This window comes from Galeopterus variegatus, unplaced genomic scaffold (genome assembly GCF_000696425.1).
Source record: "Galeopterus variegatus unplaced genomic scaffold, G_variegatus-3.0.2 Scaffold242, whole genome shotgun sequence".
Taxonomy (NCBI): Eukaryota; Metazoa; Chordata; class Mammalia; order Dermoptera; family Cynocephalidae; genus Galeopterus; species Galeopterus variegatus.
Window position 1 is genome coordinate 733,734 of NW_007726353.1, and position 15,905 is coordinate 749,638.

At 40.3% G+C, this 15,905-nt stretch overlaps 1 protein-coding gene across 1 annotated transcript in view; it reads right to left on the minus strand.

Moving 5' to 3' along the window:
- The window catches only part of ATPAF1 (ATP synthase mitochondrial F1 complex assembly factor 1), a 31,334-nt gene extending 15,465 nt beyond the window's left edge, over positions 1 to 15,869 (minus strand). The window contains exons 1-6 of the mRNA XM_008566456.1: positions 15,640 to 15,869; positions 13,003 to 13,111; positions 8,495 to 8,545; positions 7,684 to 7,746; positions 4,850 to 4,900; positions 3,648 to 3,695 (exon numbers count right to left, since the gene is read on the minus strand). Coding sequence (XP_008564678.1) covers positions 3,648 to 3,695; positions 4,850 to 4,900; positions 7,684 to 7,719 — 135 coding nt within the window. The 5' untranslated portion in view covers positions 7,720 to 7,746; positions 8,495 to 8,545; positions 13,003 to 13,111; positions 15,640 to 15,869. The remainder of the gene's footprint in view (positions 1 to 3,647; positions 3,696 to 4,849; positions 4,901 to 7,683; positions 7,747 to 8,494; positions 8,546 to 13,002; positions 13,112 to 15,639) is intronic.
- Between the last annotated feature and the right edge of the window lie 36 nt (positions 15,870 to 15,905).

Below are 15,905 nucleotides of genomic sequence, written 5' to 3' on the forward strand. Positions count from 1 at the left end.
GGCTTCGCCCCACAAGTGGGGCTGGGCTGGGGGTGACTTACAGAGGTCGCGGATCTGGGGCAGTCTGGCGCGCTTCCCTCCGCCTCTGTGGAGTCCTTTGCTGGCTTTCCTGGCCTTTGATGACTGGGCTGATCGCTCGTTCCCGCAGCTGGGCTTGGGCGCTCTCAGGAGTCCTCCTCTGTGTCGGCCCCAAAACCTCGAACCTGCTGCCGCTTGTTTGTCGATGTAGGATCGTTGTTGAAAGAATTATTTGCCTTTTGTTGCTCTTGGAAATGCAATCAATACTCTGGTATCACAGAGCATGGCTCACAGGATTGCGCTGTCTCCTGTCACGGCTGCTCCAGACCCGTCGCCATGTGCCATTTTTTCTTCTCTGAGATCAGTGTTGTCTGCTGTGCTGTGTTGGTCTCTGTTATTACCTGAGGGTATTCAGAGTGCCAGCCCTGAATCCCATAAGTGGGTGAGCTGCAGAGAGTGACAGGGGGCAGCTGTGCAGGTATGTTGGAGACACAGGATCTGGTTCCCTGGTCTTGGAGAACTTTCCTGGGTCTAGGTGCTTCTAGGTCCTCCTAACTTCTCAGGACTGAATATGATTTTGTGTGGCTGAGGAGTCCCACAATATGCAGTCTGCAAACTGAAGAGCTAGGGAAGCCGGTAGCATGGCTCAGTCCAAGTGTGAAGGCCTAAGAACTGGGGAAGCTGATAGTGTGATTCTCAGTCTGAGGCCAAAGGCACCAGTACAAATCCCAAAGTCCAAAGACTGGAAAACCTGCAGTTATGATGTCCAAGAGCAGGAGAAGATGAGTGGCTCAGCTCCAGAAGAGAGAGAGAGTATGTTTTATACTTTTAATGTATATGTGTATATCCATAAACAAGAAGTAGTACTCTTTTTACATGTTTAAAAACTTAAATCTGGGCCGGCCCGTGGCTCACTCGGTAGAGTGCGGTGCTGATAACACCAAGGCCGCGGGTTCGGATCCTATATAGGGATGGCCGGTTTGCTCACTGGCTGAGCGTGGTGCTGACAACACCAAGCCAAGGTTGAGATCCCCTTACCGGTCATCTTTAAAAAAAAAAAAAAAAACTTAAATCTTATCAAACTGTATTTTTTATGTAATCCTGCTTTTTTTACCTCACATTATGCTTTTGAGGTTTATCCATGTTGATAAATATCTCTAACTCATTAATTTTTCACTGTTGTATGAAATTCTGTAGAAATTTATCATAGTTTATTTATCTATCCTCTTGATGACTATTTGGGGCTTTTTTAATTTCTAAATTTTCTAATGCTGTTGAATTAACTTTTGTTCCAATTGCTGTAATTACTTCATATCCTATCAGCTGAGGGTGATATTGGAGCATAGTTCTATACTAAACACCAACAAATGATTAGTTTTACGATCAAGATGTTTAGAATTGTGGGTAAGTGATGGAGAAGAAAATGATGACAGAACAAAACCAAGTATAATCAGTTCAATACACATTATTCATGGAATTGCCAATCCTTATTGCCAATCGCCCAGGCTACGACTTATTATTATTAGGTGAGATAACCTCTGCGCCTATCTGACAGCAGATCCCGTCAGGTAAAAAGTTTTTTTAGAACTTTATTGAGGTATACTTCAAGTACAATAAATTACATATATTTAAAGTATACAATTTGATTAGTTTTGACACATGCATACTGCGAAACCATTATGACAATCAATATAATGAACATATGTGTCATCTCAAAAAGTTTTTTTGTGCCCCTCTGTAATTCATACTTCCCTGTCTCCAGCTGTCCCAAAGCAACCATTAATTTGCTTTCTGTCACCATAGGTCTGTCTGCATTTTATAGAATTTTGTATAAATGGAACCACAGAATAGGTACTTTTTTGGGGTGCTGGTTTCTTTCACTCAGTACAGCTGTTTTGTTATCTATCCATGTAGCTGCATGTATCAATAGTTCATTCCTTTTTATTGCTGAATATTACTCCATTGTGTATATACACATATGTGTATACACACATACTGTCTACTTTCTCCACAATTTCTGTGCACTTGTGATAGACATTTTGACTGTTTCCAGCATTTGGTTATTACAAATAAAGCTGCAATGCACAAGTCATTGTATGGACATATGCTTTTAGTTCTCTTGGGAAAATACCTAGGAGTAGAATGCCTGGTTAGTGTGGTAGGTATATGCTTAAGTTTTAAAGAAACTGCCAAATTGTTTTCTAAAGTGGTTGTACCATTTTACATTATCACCAGCAGTATATGAGAGTTCCAGTTACTCCATATCTTCACCAACACTTAGTGGTATCTCACTGTGGTTTTAATTTGCATTCCCATTATGACTAATGATGTCGAGCATCTTTTCAGGTGCTTATCTGCCATTTCATGTCTTTGGCAAAGTGTTCAAATCTTTGTCCATTTTTTAATTGGGTTGTCTGTCCACTTGAGATATGTAAGCTTTAATAAAACTTACTTTGCTTCCACCTTTTGGCTACTGTGACTAAGGATAAGCAAATAGAATGTTTTAATTTTGATAAAATCTAATTGATTTTTTTTTTTACAGTATGTGCTTTTTATGATGTATTAAGAAATGTTTGCCAAACCCATGATCACTAAGATTTCCTCTTTTATTTTCTTCTAGTAGTTACATTTACGTCTATGATCTATTCTGAGTTAATTTTTGTATACAGTGTGAGGTAAAGGTAGAGGTTCATTTTTTTGCACATGGCTACCCAATAGCACCATTTATTGAAAAGATTATCTTTTCCCTATTTAATCACCCTGGCACCTTTGTTGAAAAACAACTGACCACATATATATTGGTCTCTTTCTAGACTCTCTATTCTGTTCCATTTATCTATATGTCTATCTATGCCAATACTGCACTGTTTTCATTACTGTATCTTTATAATAAGTCTTGAAATCAGGAAGTGTAAGTCCTCTAACTTTGTTCTTTTTTTCAAAATTGTTTTAGCTACTGCAGGTCCTTTGGATAACGAAATAAATTATTTAAACCAACTCATTAATTTCTTTAAAAAAAGAGCCTATTGGGAATTTGATTGGGATATTTAATCTAGAGATCAATTTGGGGAGAATTAACATCTTAACAACTTTCCATTTACTTAGGTATTCTTTGTTTTCTGTCAGCAATGTTTGAAAAAAATTTTTTAAAACCCTAGCAATCATTACTGACACCAAATCAGCTGGTCTACCCCACCTATTTCCTTTTCCTTAGTCCTTCTAGCAGCTTATTACTCCAGCAACAACCTCATAATTCCTTTTAGGTACATATTACCAGGATAACATGGCCAAAACTGCAAAGAAAACTGACAATAAAACAGGAACTTAAAGGAGGTGGAAAAGATTAAGGTCTCAGGTGCACTCCAATATGTACTTATACTGATAGATTAAGATCCACATCAGAAAGGGCTGAGATGTGATAGAGAGCTAAAAAGCCAGAGGCTTATTGGGCCAAACCCATATGATTTCACAAGATGGAAAATCTCACTTATCAGCACAATCATCATGTGACTGTCTCTGTTAAATAAACAGAACATGTGAGAGAGCATAAAATATAATAAGATTTGTTGGAAAACATCCTTGTTTGGAAGAACTGATAAGCAACACCTACATGGTCACCAGAAACTTACTGTTGGACAGGACTGAGCTCGGTTCCAGATCAAATCAAACTTCTCTTCCTGTAAGTTGGAAAAGAATAAAATTAACTTACAAATAGAAAACACAAAAAGCCATGAAGACTGAATTCTAGAATTATAATACAACTAAAACAATCTTTTAAGTTCCATGACTTATAAATCACTCTTATGACAGAAAAACAGGAAAAACCAAAAGCATGCTTTGCTGTTCATTGTCAGAATTATGTGTGATGAGTAGGGGCTCCAATGCTCCAAATTCTCCAGGGAACTCTGACAAGTGTCAGAGATATCAGGTCACTAAGGGAGAGCTAAGAAGGCCTGTTCAAACAATGAGTCGGTATCAGAGATCTAAAACATCATGAAAAGTGCAGACTCTTTTGGATGTTGAACTCATAAAGGGTAAGGGAGTATATGCATAACAGGCTAAAAAAAAAAAAAAGATACTGATACCCTTACAACAACCAAAAGGCTTGGCTTTGTCCTTCCTTCTATATGCTTTCTTCCTTAATCTTACACTTACTCATGTAAGCTCAGTATATATTTGTGTGCTTAATATAAACTTAACCTAAGCCACTTTCTCTTCAGGGAAGAACAACAATTAAAACACTAGCTGATAACCCAGTACTTCAAATGCTTTCTTATGGTGGTGGTCAGCAGAAGGACATTAAACTAGAGAAGCCAGAAGCGTGCCAGTCACAGACCTTAATGTCAAGCAGTGGCTGGTGACCATCTCCATGACAGCAATTTCAGGAAGGGAAAAACCAAGAAAATGGTACTTGCTAAAGGCAAATGCCAGAAAAAAGACTAGGAAGAGCTCAGGTATAGGTCACTTACAGACAAAGGAAGAAAGCTAAGTTAGAGGCCATGTCTTAAATTCCAACAGCTTGGTTGGAAAACACCAAAAAGAAATAAAAGACATCTGGAAATTACTCAGCAATGTGAACTTATACCATGCTCCCTTGCCAGAGACTTGACTCAGAGACATTTCTAAACCAGAAACAAGGAAAACAAGAGCCATAAATATACCACATCGAGCTTCCAATCTTTGGTGCTCAGGGCATAGTAAAAACCCTTAGAGCTGTAAAATGCATGTTCTCAAGAGGCAATAAACATAGGAAAAGTAAAGGCAACTGCCTGCTAAGGTTAGAGCTGACCTCCATGCTGTAACACTTTATTTTTCCCTCCAAACTACTTACAGGAATAATTGCGTAGACTGTGTCTTTTGCTGCAAAATACTGCTGCCAAATCTGTACAAAAAAGAGAGGGTGTCTGTGACATGTGGGTAATCTTTTCAACCTGCGCTGTTGTGGTGACAGCTTTCACTGCTCAGAGTAATATGCTATTTGATAACGGGGAGGAAAAACCCTATGTAATGCTTTTATTACTCGTACATGATTACAAAAAAGATTTAATACAATCCCTTCTTCTAGATGATTAAACTGTAACTCTCAATAACAAATTCCTGTCAGAAAAACTGATTCTATGACGTTTGAAGCCATTCCTCTTAAGATGTGCCTTGTGTGTGATAGACAACCTCTTTTTTCCATATCTTCTTTCTTCTTTCTTCCTGGAAAGCCCTCCTCTCCCCATCTCTGACCCCCAAAATTCTTTCTATCCTCCGCATGCCTCTTCTTCCAAGCAGTCTCCCCTTGACACTTCAGTCAGAAGTTTTTCTATGAATTGCTTTTATACATTATACCTCTCTAAAGATGCCTCATATATGCTACTACATAATAAGGTCATTTACATATAAATCCATATCCCTAATTACTTTGCAAGCCTCTGTAGGCAGGATGTCTGCCTGTGTTATCACCAATGCCTTGCAACCCAAAAAGTATTCAGACATGCTGGTTGAATGATAAATGATTATGACATAATATATATTTGGTCTCTGTCCTGGTTCCCAACATAGAGCTCCTAAAAGAGGCACTTAAACCAGGTTAGGGAACAGTACCAGAGGAAGGGAACTTGAACCACATCCTGAAGAATGATCAGGAATTGGCCAGGTAAATAGGGAGGTTGGGAAGATGAATAGGTACAGCAGGAGGAGATAGACAGACATACTATAAGCAGAGAATGACAACATTAGCAAAGGCATAGAAGTAGGGGAAGGCATCATGACCAAAGTGACACCTGAGTGAGCTGGTGCTGAAGACTGGGTCACTCTCCTTTAGAGTTGCTCTGCTTTGCCAACATTACTGTTAAAAGGTTGGGTCCCAGTTGAAGATACTAATCAAAGTGTGATCTATCTAACACAGAGCACAAAAGAACTATTATTACCTCCTAGGACCTAGGCAAACTATTAATGCAGGCTAAGGTTGCTTTGAGGCCCCCCCCCCTTTTTTTTAACATGTCAAACATTGCCTTCTCATTTTAAGGACAGCATATTCTGATTATTTTGATTTAATTTATGATATTAGCAGATAGTTTATGAATCAACACTAAAATTTATGAGACTGATAAATATTTCCTAACATAGTTTTTACCTCAGTTACTCAAAATTTTTTTTAACAAACACAAATTTGTACCTAAAATTACAGGTCTAATGATACTTGTCATATGATCAGGCTTTGTGGAACTGGCTTCTCTCTCCCTAAACGACATACTTGGTGTTCATACTGGCACTTCTTCCCAATGGCACCGTCCAAGGTCTCTCTGAGATTTTGCATAAGCCTCTATTAACAGAAGTTAGAACCATGTGCTGATCTCATTTGTTTTTGTGTCTTTCTCTCCATTAGGCTAAAAATCTTCGAGGGTAGGGAGTCTCTCATTTATCTCTGTGTCCAGCATAGAGCCTAAAACATTTAATAGGTTTTTAATAAATGCTTGCTAACATAAATGATACAGCATCCAAAGGAAACCCATGGCAACCAGCACAACTTCCTGTAAGTGAATATGATACAGAGTCAAACAGACATGGGTTTGAGTCTCTACTACTGACTAAGTTACTTAATCTCTTTAGGTCACAGTTTCCTCAATTGTAAACTGGGAATAACAGCACCTACTTCACAGAGTGGTTATGAGAATTTAGTGAAATAATGCATATGAAGCACTAGGCATAGTACCTGACACATAGTATGCTTCTTTTATTATTTTGATCCTCTCAATATACCTAAAATATAATTGATGAAACCATAAAGAATGCCAAAAAATAGCTCATTGTAGTCTAATGAGAGACAAAAGAATCACAGACATGAAAAGGTAAACAGCAATGTAAATCAAGGTACATGGAATGACCAAACAGGCAGGAGAGATCTTGAGTGCTTTGAAGAAAGGTGTCCAGGAAGCTTCCTGCAGAAGGTCCTGTAATAATGGAAGACTTTGAATGCCAAGAAAAGGAATATGGGAAGTGACTGAACATATGTGAGCAGGTTCCTAATATAACATTTATTTTTATTCATTTATTTAAAAATAAATATAGCACTTACTCTGTGCCAGGCACTGTTTTAAATGCTTTACAAATCTTAACTCATTTAATTCTCCAAATAACTCTATGAGGCACTATTATTATCTCCACTTTACAGTAGGGAAACTAAGGCCCAGAGAAGTTAAATAACTTGTGCAAGTCATACAGCTAGTAAGCGGCAGAGCTAGGACTGGCATCATGGTTCTAGAATCTGTTCTCAACCAATACACTATGCTTCTCCATAATGAAAGCAGAACTTTATGAGGACTCAGTTGGTGAGAATATGATAGGTGAAGTGGGAAAAAGGGGAGCAGGGAAACCAATTTGGTAAGGTAGTACAGTAATCCAGGCATACGGTACAGATGATTTTAAAGAAGATGTGGGCAACAGGAATGAATAAGAAAGGAGAAATAAGAATTGATTAGACATTTAAGAGCAAGACCAAGAAAGACAAGTTTTCTTATGCCACTGTCCTTCATGTAATTTATCACTTTTGCCTTTTACAACTGTCTTTCATTTTGGCTAGAAAGAGGTGTCAGAAAATGTATGCTCCTTTCTACTCTCAGATTTGGTTCACAGAACACATATTTTCATAGAGTACACCAATCCATTTTCATTCATTACCTGTTTTATTTCTTCTGCAGTTTTGTCTTTCACCATCTCAATGTTAAAGATTGAACTGAGAGTCTTGAAAGAGAAAATAAAAGAAATTAACAGCTACAATTAAAAAAACAAAACAAAGTAGCTTGACTCTAAGTCTTGTGAGAAACAACATGTCAGGACAGTGAAACAGATCTTTAATAAGTAGAGAACAAGTATAAGAATCTGCATGCTCAGAAAAAGTGAGCCCGCAATCCCAGGCAGGTGTTTTTTTTGTTTGTTTGGTGGCTGGCCAGTATGGGGAACCGAACCCTTGACCTTGGTGCTACAAGACTGTGCTGTAATAACTGAGCTAACCGGCCAGCCCCAGGCAGGTTTTCACAGTTCTATTCCTGGGGAGTTTCTATTAGGTCATCATGTACTCCCCAAATGTTTTCCCTCACCAATAAGTCCTGCAGCACTTTGCAGCTAGTAAGAAAGCTCCGTTGTTATTTTTAACTTAACTTCTATTCTACTAGGGGTGGCTCTTTATTTGTGAATTAAGTGACAGACCAAACATGTTTTTATCTGATTTTTTAAACTATTCCCTACAGAAAGGAAGGGTGTCACTACATTTCCTTCAAATTTCCTCCAGCACTTCCAGGACCAACACTTATGCTAGGGGTCCTGTCAAGGACACAAAAATTCATAGAAATATTTCTCATCGCTACAGTTGGAAAAATCACCTTATACAAAATTACCAAGTCACAATAAATATGTTCCGATTTGCAGCCTCTTGTTATAGATGTCCCATATGACTTCATATTTGGATCTCTATATTTAATTAGAAACCTACCTTGTCCCTAGTGAATCCTCTGCTGATAGGCTGTTTCCCCAAGGTACCAGTCTGAAATACATGAACAGACAGGATATTAATCTACACTTTACTCATAAGAAAAAGACCACCAAGCTAGGTGATGTACCCAATGTCATTAAGTAATTTTGCATCTGAGAACTCACTTATCTCTACTTTATAGTAAGCATATACACTGTTTTAAGAGTTACTGCTTGTGAGACAATTTTCCTCTAAGATTCTGAGTTGCAGAGATCGGATAAGATTTCTTTGTCAGTAACCACCATCTACTAGTACTAAGATGCCATTCTACATCTGCCACTATGGATATGAGGAACTCCTTCCCAGAAGTAAGCCTGCTTGGGTTTCTTATGCTCTGCCCTCTGACTTATCCTACACTGAGCCACAGAGGAGGTGAGAAATGGAAAAGATGTGTTTTCCAAGGCTATTGCTCATCTCTGACTGCACTTCTGATGGGAGGCATCCTCAGCAGACTGGAGTCTTTTCAAGTACTCAGTCTTAATATTCCCTCCACCAAATTAGACTTCCCCCTCAAAAAAGGCCAAAAACAGTGATTATTTTCTTTCCTAGCCCACTAATCCTAATAAAGGTCAAAGCCAGGAAATCCTATTTTGAGTTGTGTGTCTTCCACTCAATCTCTAAACTCAAGACCATGCCTTTCAGAGGGAAGGAGTACTATCTACACCTGTGATTCTGAAGCTGAAAAACACTTTCTGCATAAAACCTTGCCTTTTGTCACTCTGTGCCTTAATGAATCCAAAAGTTTCATAAATGATCCCCTTAGAATCTGTATCCACAATTAGACAAAAGCCTGGTGCAGAAAAACCTGTTGGGTACACTCTGGTCTTTCTGGTGACACTCCTATTTATTGGCAGCATCCTAGTGTAGCCAATCCTTCATAGATAAACCATTTAAAAAGGGGCGAATTGATTTCATTTTCATACTGCTCTCAGGTGTACCATGAAAACAAAACAAACCCCTCCATTTTCACAGCTGCCTTCACCTTTCAATCACCAAGCCCTATATATATTTTTCCCACAACATCCCTCCTATCCATTCTTCATTTCCATTTTCACTTATAGAAGTAAAAAAATTAAGCCCCAAGTATAAGCTTATTGCATTTTATCCAATCTAAGACACCACCAATGTTAAGATGCACCATTACTTTATGTATCAGAAAACGATGCCAATTAAACAATAGTACAATACTTTCACATCACATCAATTTTAAGACAATTTTGGAAATGCTAAAATGTGAAAAAATGGGCTTTAAAATCGATGAATTAAGGTAATTAAAATAGTTTAAACTATATGCCAAAAGTCTCAAAAGCACTTAATAAAACATTTAAATGGGTGCTTTACTTCCCCTCATGGATGCTTTGGAAATCTGTGGGGACAATTTTCTTGTTGTCACAATAACTGACTGGATAGTGATATCGGCATATATGGGAGGGACAGGGGTGCCAAATGAACTGCAAGTTTACGATGTATTCTACATGATGAAGAACTTTCCATCATCCTACACAACTTTTCAATGTGTAGCCAGACAACCTCGTAGGTGCAAACCTTTTTATAATTACCTGGGCCTAGAAAGTAAGTATATTTTTTTTGTTTGTTTTAGACACAGCTTTAATAAACACTGAATTTTCCAGAAATGCAACTACTACATAACTTGAGAGATTATACCTGTGGAATCTCAGGTCACTGATAACAACATTGCTCGTGGTTTCTGAGTTTTTATAATTACCATACAACTCCCTTGCACAAGTCAACATCTGCTGCTTACATGTTCATGGTTATTTCACAAACAGGTGAAAGCATTTGATGACTGTGTTAGGTCTCACAGTATAGTTGTACCCAAGAATTAACATACCAAAATATGTATTATATTAAAAAATACTTTCCTTTATGTTATGATTAGGGCATTTATTGATTTTTTTTCCCATCTGAAATTATGCATATAGGTAGCTTACACTGTCTACCCACCTATATTGTTTCAAAGTAGAAAAGAGAGAATTAAAAAAAAATTATTATAAAAAGGAGATGTTGAGTCTCATGTATTAGAAAACCAATGACTCGAAGTAAAGGTTTTGGGAATGGAAAGTATGGGTTAGCCATTCATCTTTCTCTATCAAGCTGGATAAGGAAGACGGTAAGCATATACTTACCCAAGAGTTGCCATAATTTAAATTAAATCTTTAAATCTTTACTTATTCTGCATCTTCTCATAAAGCTGAATTTCTAAGTCTTTTTACAGAAAAGGGGCAAAGAGCTTTCCCATCTAATATTGAAAGTTTATAATAAGTAACATTTCTAGGAGCTACTGATTTGTAACCTCGCTTCTACGTTTATTATGGGAAATTACAATTATTAAAATATTTATAGTAGAGGGCCAGCCTGTGGCTCACTCAGTAGAGTGCGGTGTTGATAACACCAAGGCCACGGGTTCGGATCCCATATATGGGATGGCCGGTTTGCTCACTGGCTGAGCGTGGTGCTGACAACACCAAGCCAAGGGTTGAGATCCCCTTACCGGTCATCTTTAAAAAAAAAAAAAAAAAAAAAAAAATTTATAGTAGAGAGTTGTCTGTTCACTTAAAGTTGTAAACTATGCTTGTCATAGGAGGTTGAATTTGCTCCCCAACCTTGTGATAACCCATTGACAATTAATCTTACTCTAATTAAAACTCAACTAATTATTAAAACTGAGCTGATTCTCTTAAAATTTAGGATACCCAAGGCAAAAAAAAAGTTATTTTCCAAGTAAAATAAACATCTCTAATTTGCCTTTAAAACACAATACAGGGCCGGCCCGGTGGTGCACTGGATAGTGCGCCGCTTGGGAAGCGCGGCGGCGCTCCCGCCCGAGGGTTCGGATCCCACATACAGACCGGTTCCCGCTCACTGGCTGAGCGAGGCGCGGGAGCGGCACCGAGGGTTGCAATCCCGTTGCCGGTCCCCGGTCCGGTACGGGGGCAACACAGGGTTGCGATCCGTTGCCGGACACGGAAAAAGACAAAAAAAAACAAACAAACAAAAAAAAAAAAACACAATACAGAATCCCAATTTTTGACTGTGACTACCGTATTTCAGGCTCTCCACAGCCCACACCTACATTACTACATATTCTTCCTGGTTCCAGCCTCTGCTACTCCGATTTGTTCTCGGAACTACCCTAGATTGATATTTTTCAAATCATAAGTTGTAAAATAAATTTAGTGAATTGTGGTCAGAGTTTTTTAAAAGATGAAAAAGAACCAAAAATAGGAAGAATGCACTGCATGTCGTAAAGGTAAACACTGTAAAAATTTTGTTTCAGTTATAATCATATACACACATGAGTACTGAATTGCAGTATGAAATATATTTCTTACTGTGGGTCATGGTCAAAAAATTTGAAAAACACTGCATTAGATTAATCTTCCTATACACAGCTTTCAACATGTTTTTCCCCAGCTTTGATTCCTATTTAAGGGTAATAATAGCTAATACGTATTAAGAACTTATTGTATGTCAGGTTCTGTGCTAAAGAGTTTGACATGATATTATCTCATTCAATCTTCAGCACAACTCTGTGAGGTAGGTACTGTCATTACTCCTGTTTTACAGATAAGCAAACCAAGGCATGGAGAAGTTACATAATTTGCCCAGTCACCCAGCTAGTAAGTGGAAGGGCTAGGATTCAGTCCCAGGCATCTGGCTCCAGAGCCCATCCTCTTAACAGCTAGGTTATTCTGCTTCCACTCCTTAAGCCCACAAGCCTCAGCATGAAGGTTAATGCCTAACCTATTTTTTTTTTTTGCCTCACCACTTCCTTCTCCATTTTAATTGGGCAAGGTACCTGTCTCCTGAAACTCCCTTTACCTTTAAAGTTTTTCCTCTGTTTAAACTAATTCCTCAACATGGGAGTGGTGGATTACTAAATCCAGCCTGCCAACTGATTTTGTAAATAAAGTTTTATTGGAACAAACCACACCCATTCGTTTGCTTATTGTCTATGCTTGCTTTGCACTATAATAGCAGAGCTGAGTATTTGCAATAGAGACCATCTCCCCCACAAAGCCTAAAGTATTTACTATCTGGTCTTTCACAGAAAAAGTTTGATGACCAATGCTCTACATCAAAGTCCCACACCCTCCTCTCTGTTTAATTTAAATCTCCCACACCCTTCCTAGTCTAGGTCAGGTTCCACCTCTCCTGGGAAATTTTCCCTGAACCCTACAATCCACTGCCATGTGCGCCTGTCTTGACTACTTGGCTGCACCCGCTGGGAGCAGGGACTATTTTTTTTTAATCCCTCTAAATCTCCACTAGTACCTTGCCTAGAAAGAGCAAGATACACATTTATGGATGGAGACTGAGTTGAGAAGAGAAAGGCTATGTTCAATTCACCCAGCTGACGCATCAATGAGCCTACTTCAAGGATAAGAGTTGCAGGGAGGGAGGAGAAGTGCTGGTAAGCCAATGACACAAAAAGAGGCAGGTCTTACCTTCTGCTCCACACATTTGATAAAATCACCTTGCCGGGAGTGCCCCACTGGTTGCTTCTGCAGCTCACTGCGCTTCTCCAGGCGGGACTCAAAAGCAGCTGGATCAGACCTGCTTAAAGGTAAATCAAAGGGTAAACACCTGGGCCTTTTGGATTTTGAAATAATAAAGCATCATGTTCCACCTCCACAGAGAAAGGACACAGGCATTCACAGAGGCTAAAGGATTTACCTTCAATAAGGACTGGGCACAGGCCTAGAAATGAAGAAAGTGGAAAAAATAATCCAGTCATTCATCTATTGTTAATCCTTAAGTGGCCTGTGTAACACCTTTCTCCTGCAGGCTATTCCCTAGGTGACACAGAGCTTGGTCCCTCAGGTACTTGCACTCTGGGTACTTAGAATACTCAGAATGGAAAGGATATTTTGAGGTCATCTTGCTGGGTCACTTACTCAGGCAGGAATACTATAACATCCCTACTAAGTGTTAAGTTTTTACTTGAATACATCCAGTTCTTGGACATCTCCCACCCCACCCCATCCCACCCCCAGGTTAAATGTTTTATTCAGATCTTGGTAATTCAGAGCCATCAGGCAGTCTGTTTCACAGAAGATTTAGCACCTGAGTGTCTCCCTGATCCACTATCCTAAGAATCTACTCCTGCAGATGGAACAACAGAACTCGTCCTTCATGTCAAATTGGGGCCAGTCTTCAGGCTTGAAGTCTTGCTTGGGGCTGCCATCTTTGTTAAGAATTCTTCAGGCTGTCTGTAGTGATGAGATAATTGGCTTTGTACACTTTGGTGAAGACATCATCCAGGGCCTCCAGCTCCTTGGCTATAAGACTCGTAGTGTCATGGGTGAGGTCTGTAGCATGCAGGGACATCTTGACTACCCTCCTAGAGGACCTTCCTGGACAAGGCATTATAGAGGGTCCCTCTTCTGATCAGTGCCAGGACCAGGGTCAGTACTACTATCAGCCACAGCTGCCCTTGGGCCTGTCATGGTGAGCACCCAGAGATGGAGAGGGATGACCTGTGTGGCAGAGCTCTTGCTGGGCTATAGGGATACAGATATAAATAAGACAAGAGTCCCTACCTCGAGGTGCTTACTATCTAGTGGGAGAGACAGACATGGAGATAGTACATGAGAGTGCTGCAGGTATTATGATAAAAATTTGCTCAAACATACTTGAATGGTTGAGATGGTTTCATGCCTCTGTACTTTTGCTTATATTGCTGCTCCCCTTATCTGGAACATCCTGCCTTCCTTTGCCCTTCCAACTTTTTTTGTGGTAGACCATAGTGGCTCAAAGAAAGTTTTGGTAATAGATAAGGCTAAAGAGACCAGCAGGCATCAGGGTGTGAGGGCTTTGTGTGGACCACGAAAGAATTTGGATGTTATCCAAAAGTCAACGGGGCACCTTGGAAAGCTCACTCTTTAAGAGATAACAGTATATGTAAATATTGATGGAAATGATCTAGTAGGGAAGGAGGGCTGAAACACTCATTCATTTGTTCATGAGTAAGAATGAATGGGAGCTGATGAAGTATTCAGAGTATGAGTAGACAACTCTTCAGAGATGCTTGCGTGTAGAGGGATCAGAGAGAAGGCTGGAGGGAAATTTAGGTTAAGAGGGAAATGAAGGTTTTTAGGATGACAAATACTTGAGACTATCTAAATGCTATTGGGAAAGACAGCAAAAATATTCATTTATTCCATCATTGTTTCAAAAAGTGAGATCACTACAGTAGGAGTAAGATGGACTGGGGTGTAGGGGTCCAAGACTGGAAGTGGGGAACAGTAGTTAGGGGATGATGGCAATAGTCCAGGTGATGATAGAGAAGAAAATTAAGGAGTGAATTAAGGCAGTGGAAGTAGAGATGAGACAGAACTCGAAGAATTTACAGCTGTCAATCTTTGGTTTCTTTTCATAAAACTGCCTTCCTTCCCTGCCAAACTCTTTCCTTAGCCCCTTTAATTTTCACCTTTGATCTCCTTCAGCTCTTCCCATTTGAAATCTTCAGACCCTCCCATGGCCCCCTCTAATCTCCAGGTACTTCTCTCTGGAACCTGAGGGGTAATGTAAGGAACCCTGGATTCAGGGTCAGACCAATCCCAACCAGCTGTGTGACATTTGGCAAGTCTCTTACTCTCTTGTCCTCAGTTTCTTCATCTTAATAAGAGAGTTCAATTGATGATCTAATTTGTCACTATTTGATGCCCTCCTCCCACCCCTAGGAGCATAAGCTAGGAGCCTGGGAACCCGAGCTCTCGGCCAGGCCTCAGCTGACTCAATATATGACCTTGAACAAGTCAAGACCCTTCTCTGAAAGGCTTCATTTTCCCATTTCTAAAGTGGGGACTGGTCTCTGGGCTTCCCGCCGTACAGGGTTGTCATAAGAGTCTACCTCAGAGATTTAAAAACTCAAGCACGAAGATAGACAACTGTGGAAAGAACCAGGGCACTGCAGACTCCCAGTTCTAACTCTAGCTGTGTGATCTTAAGCAAGTGACCCAGCCTCTCTGAGCCTATGTGCATCATCTGCAGAGTGGGCACAGTACTGGTGCTCACTTCGCAGGGCTGTCGTGAGACCCAGAAGCTCGCACCCCGAGCCGCCCCGTCTCTCCCCTCCCCACCTGCCGCCAGCCGACAGGGCCCCGCACCTGCGCAGCTGCTGGATCTTGTCGCGGTAGCGGTCGTAGAAGGGATTGGCTTCTAGCTCGGCCCCGACACCGCTGCCGTCGGCACCCCCGGCAGGCCGCCCCGAGCTGGGGCGCACAGGGAACACCCGCAGCTGCGCGGGTGAGACGAGCCCCAGGCCCAGGGCGCGGCTGCGCACCGCGCACAGGCCCCGATAGAGGCCGGCCACCTGCAGGACGGCGGGGCCGGCGCCACCCGCTGC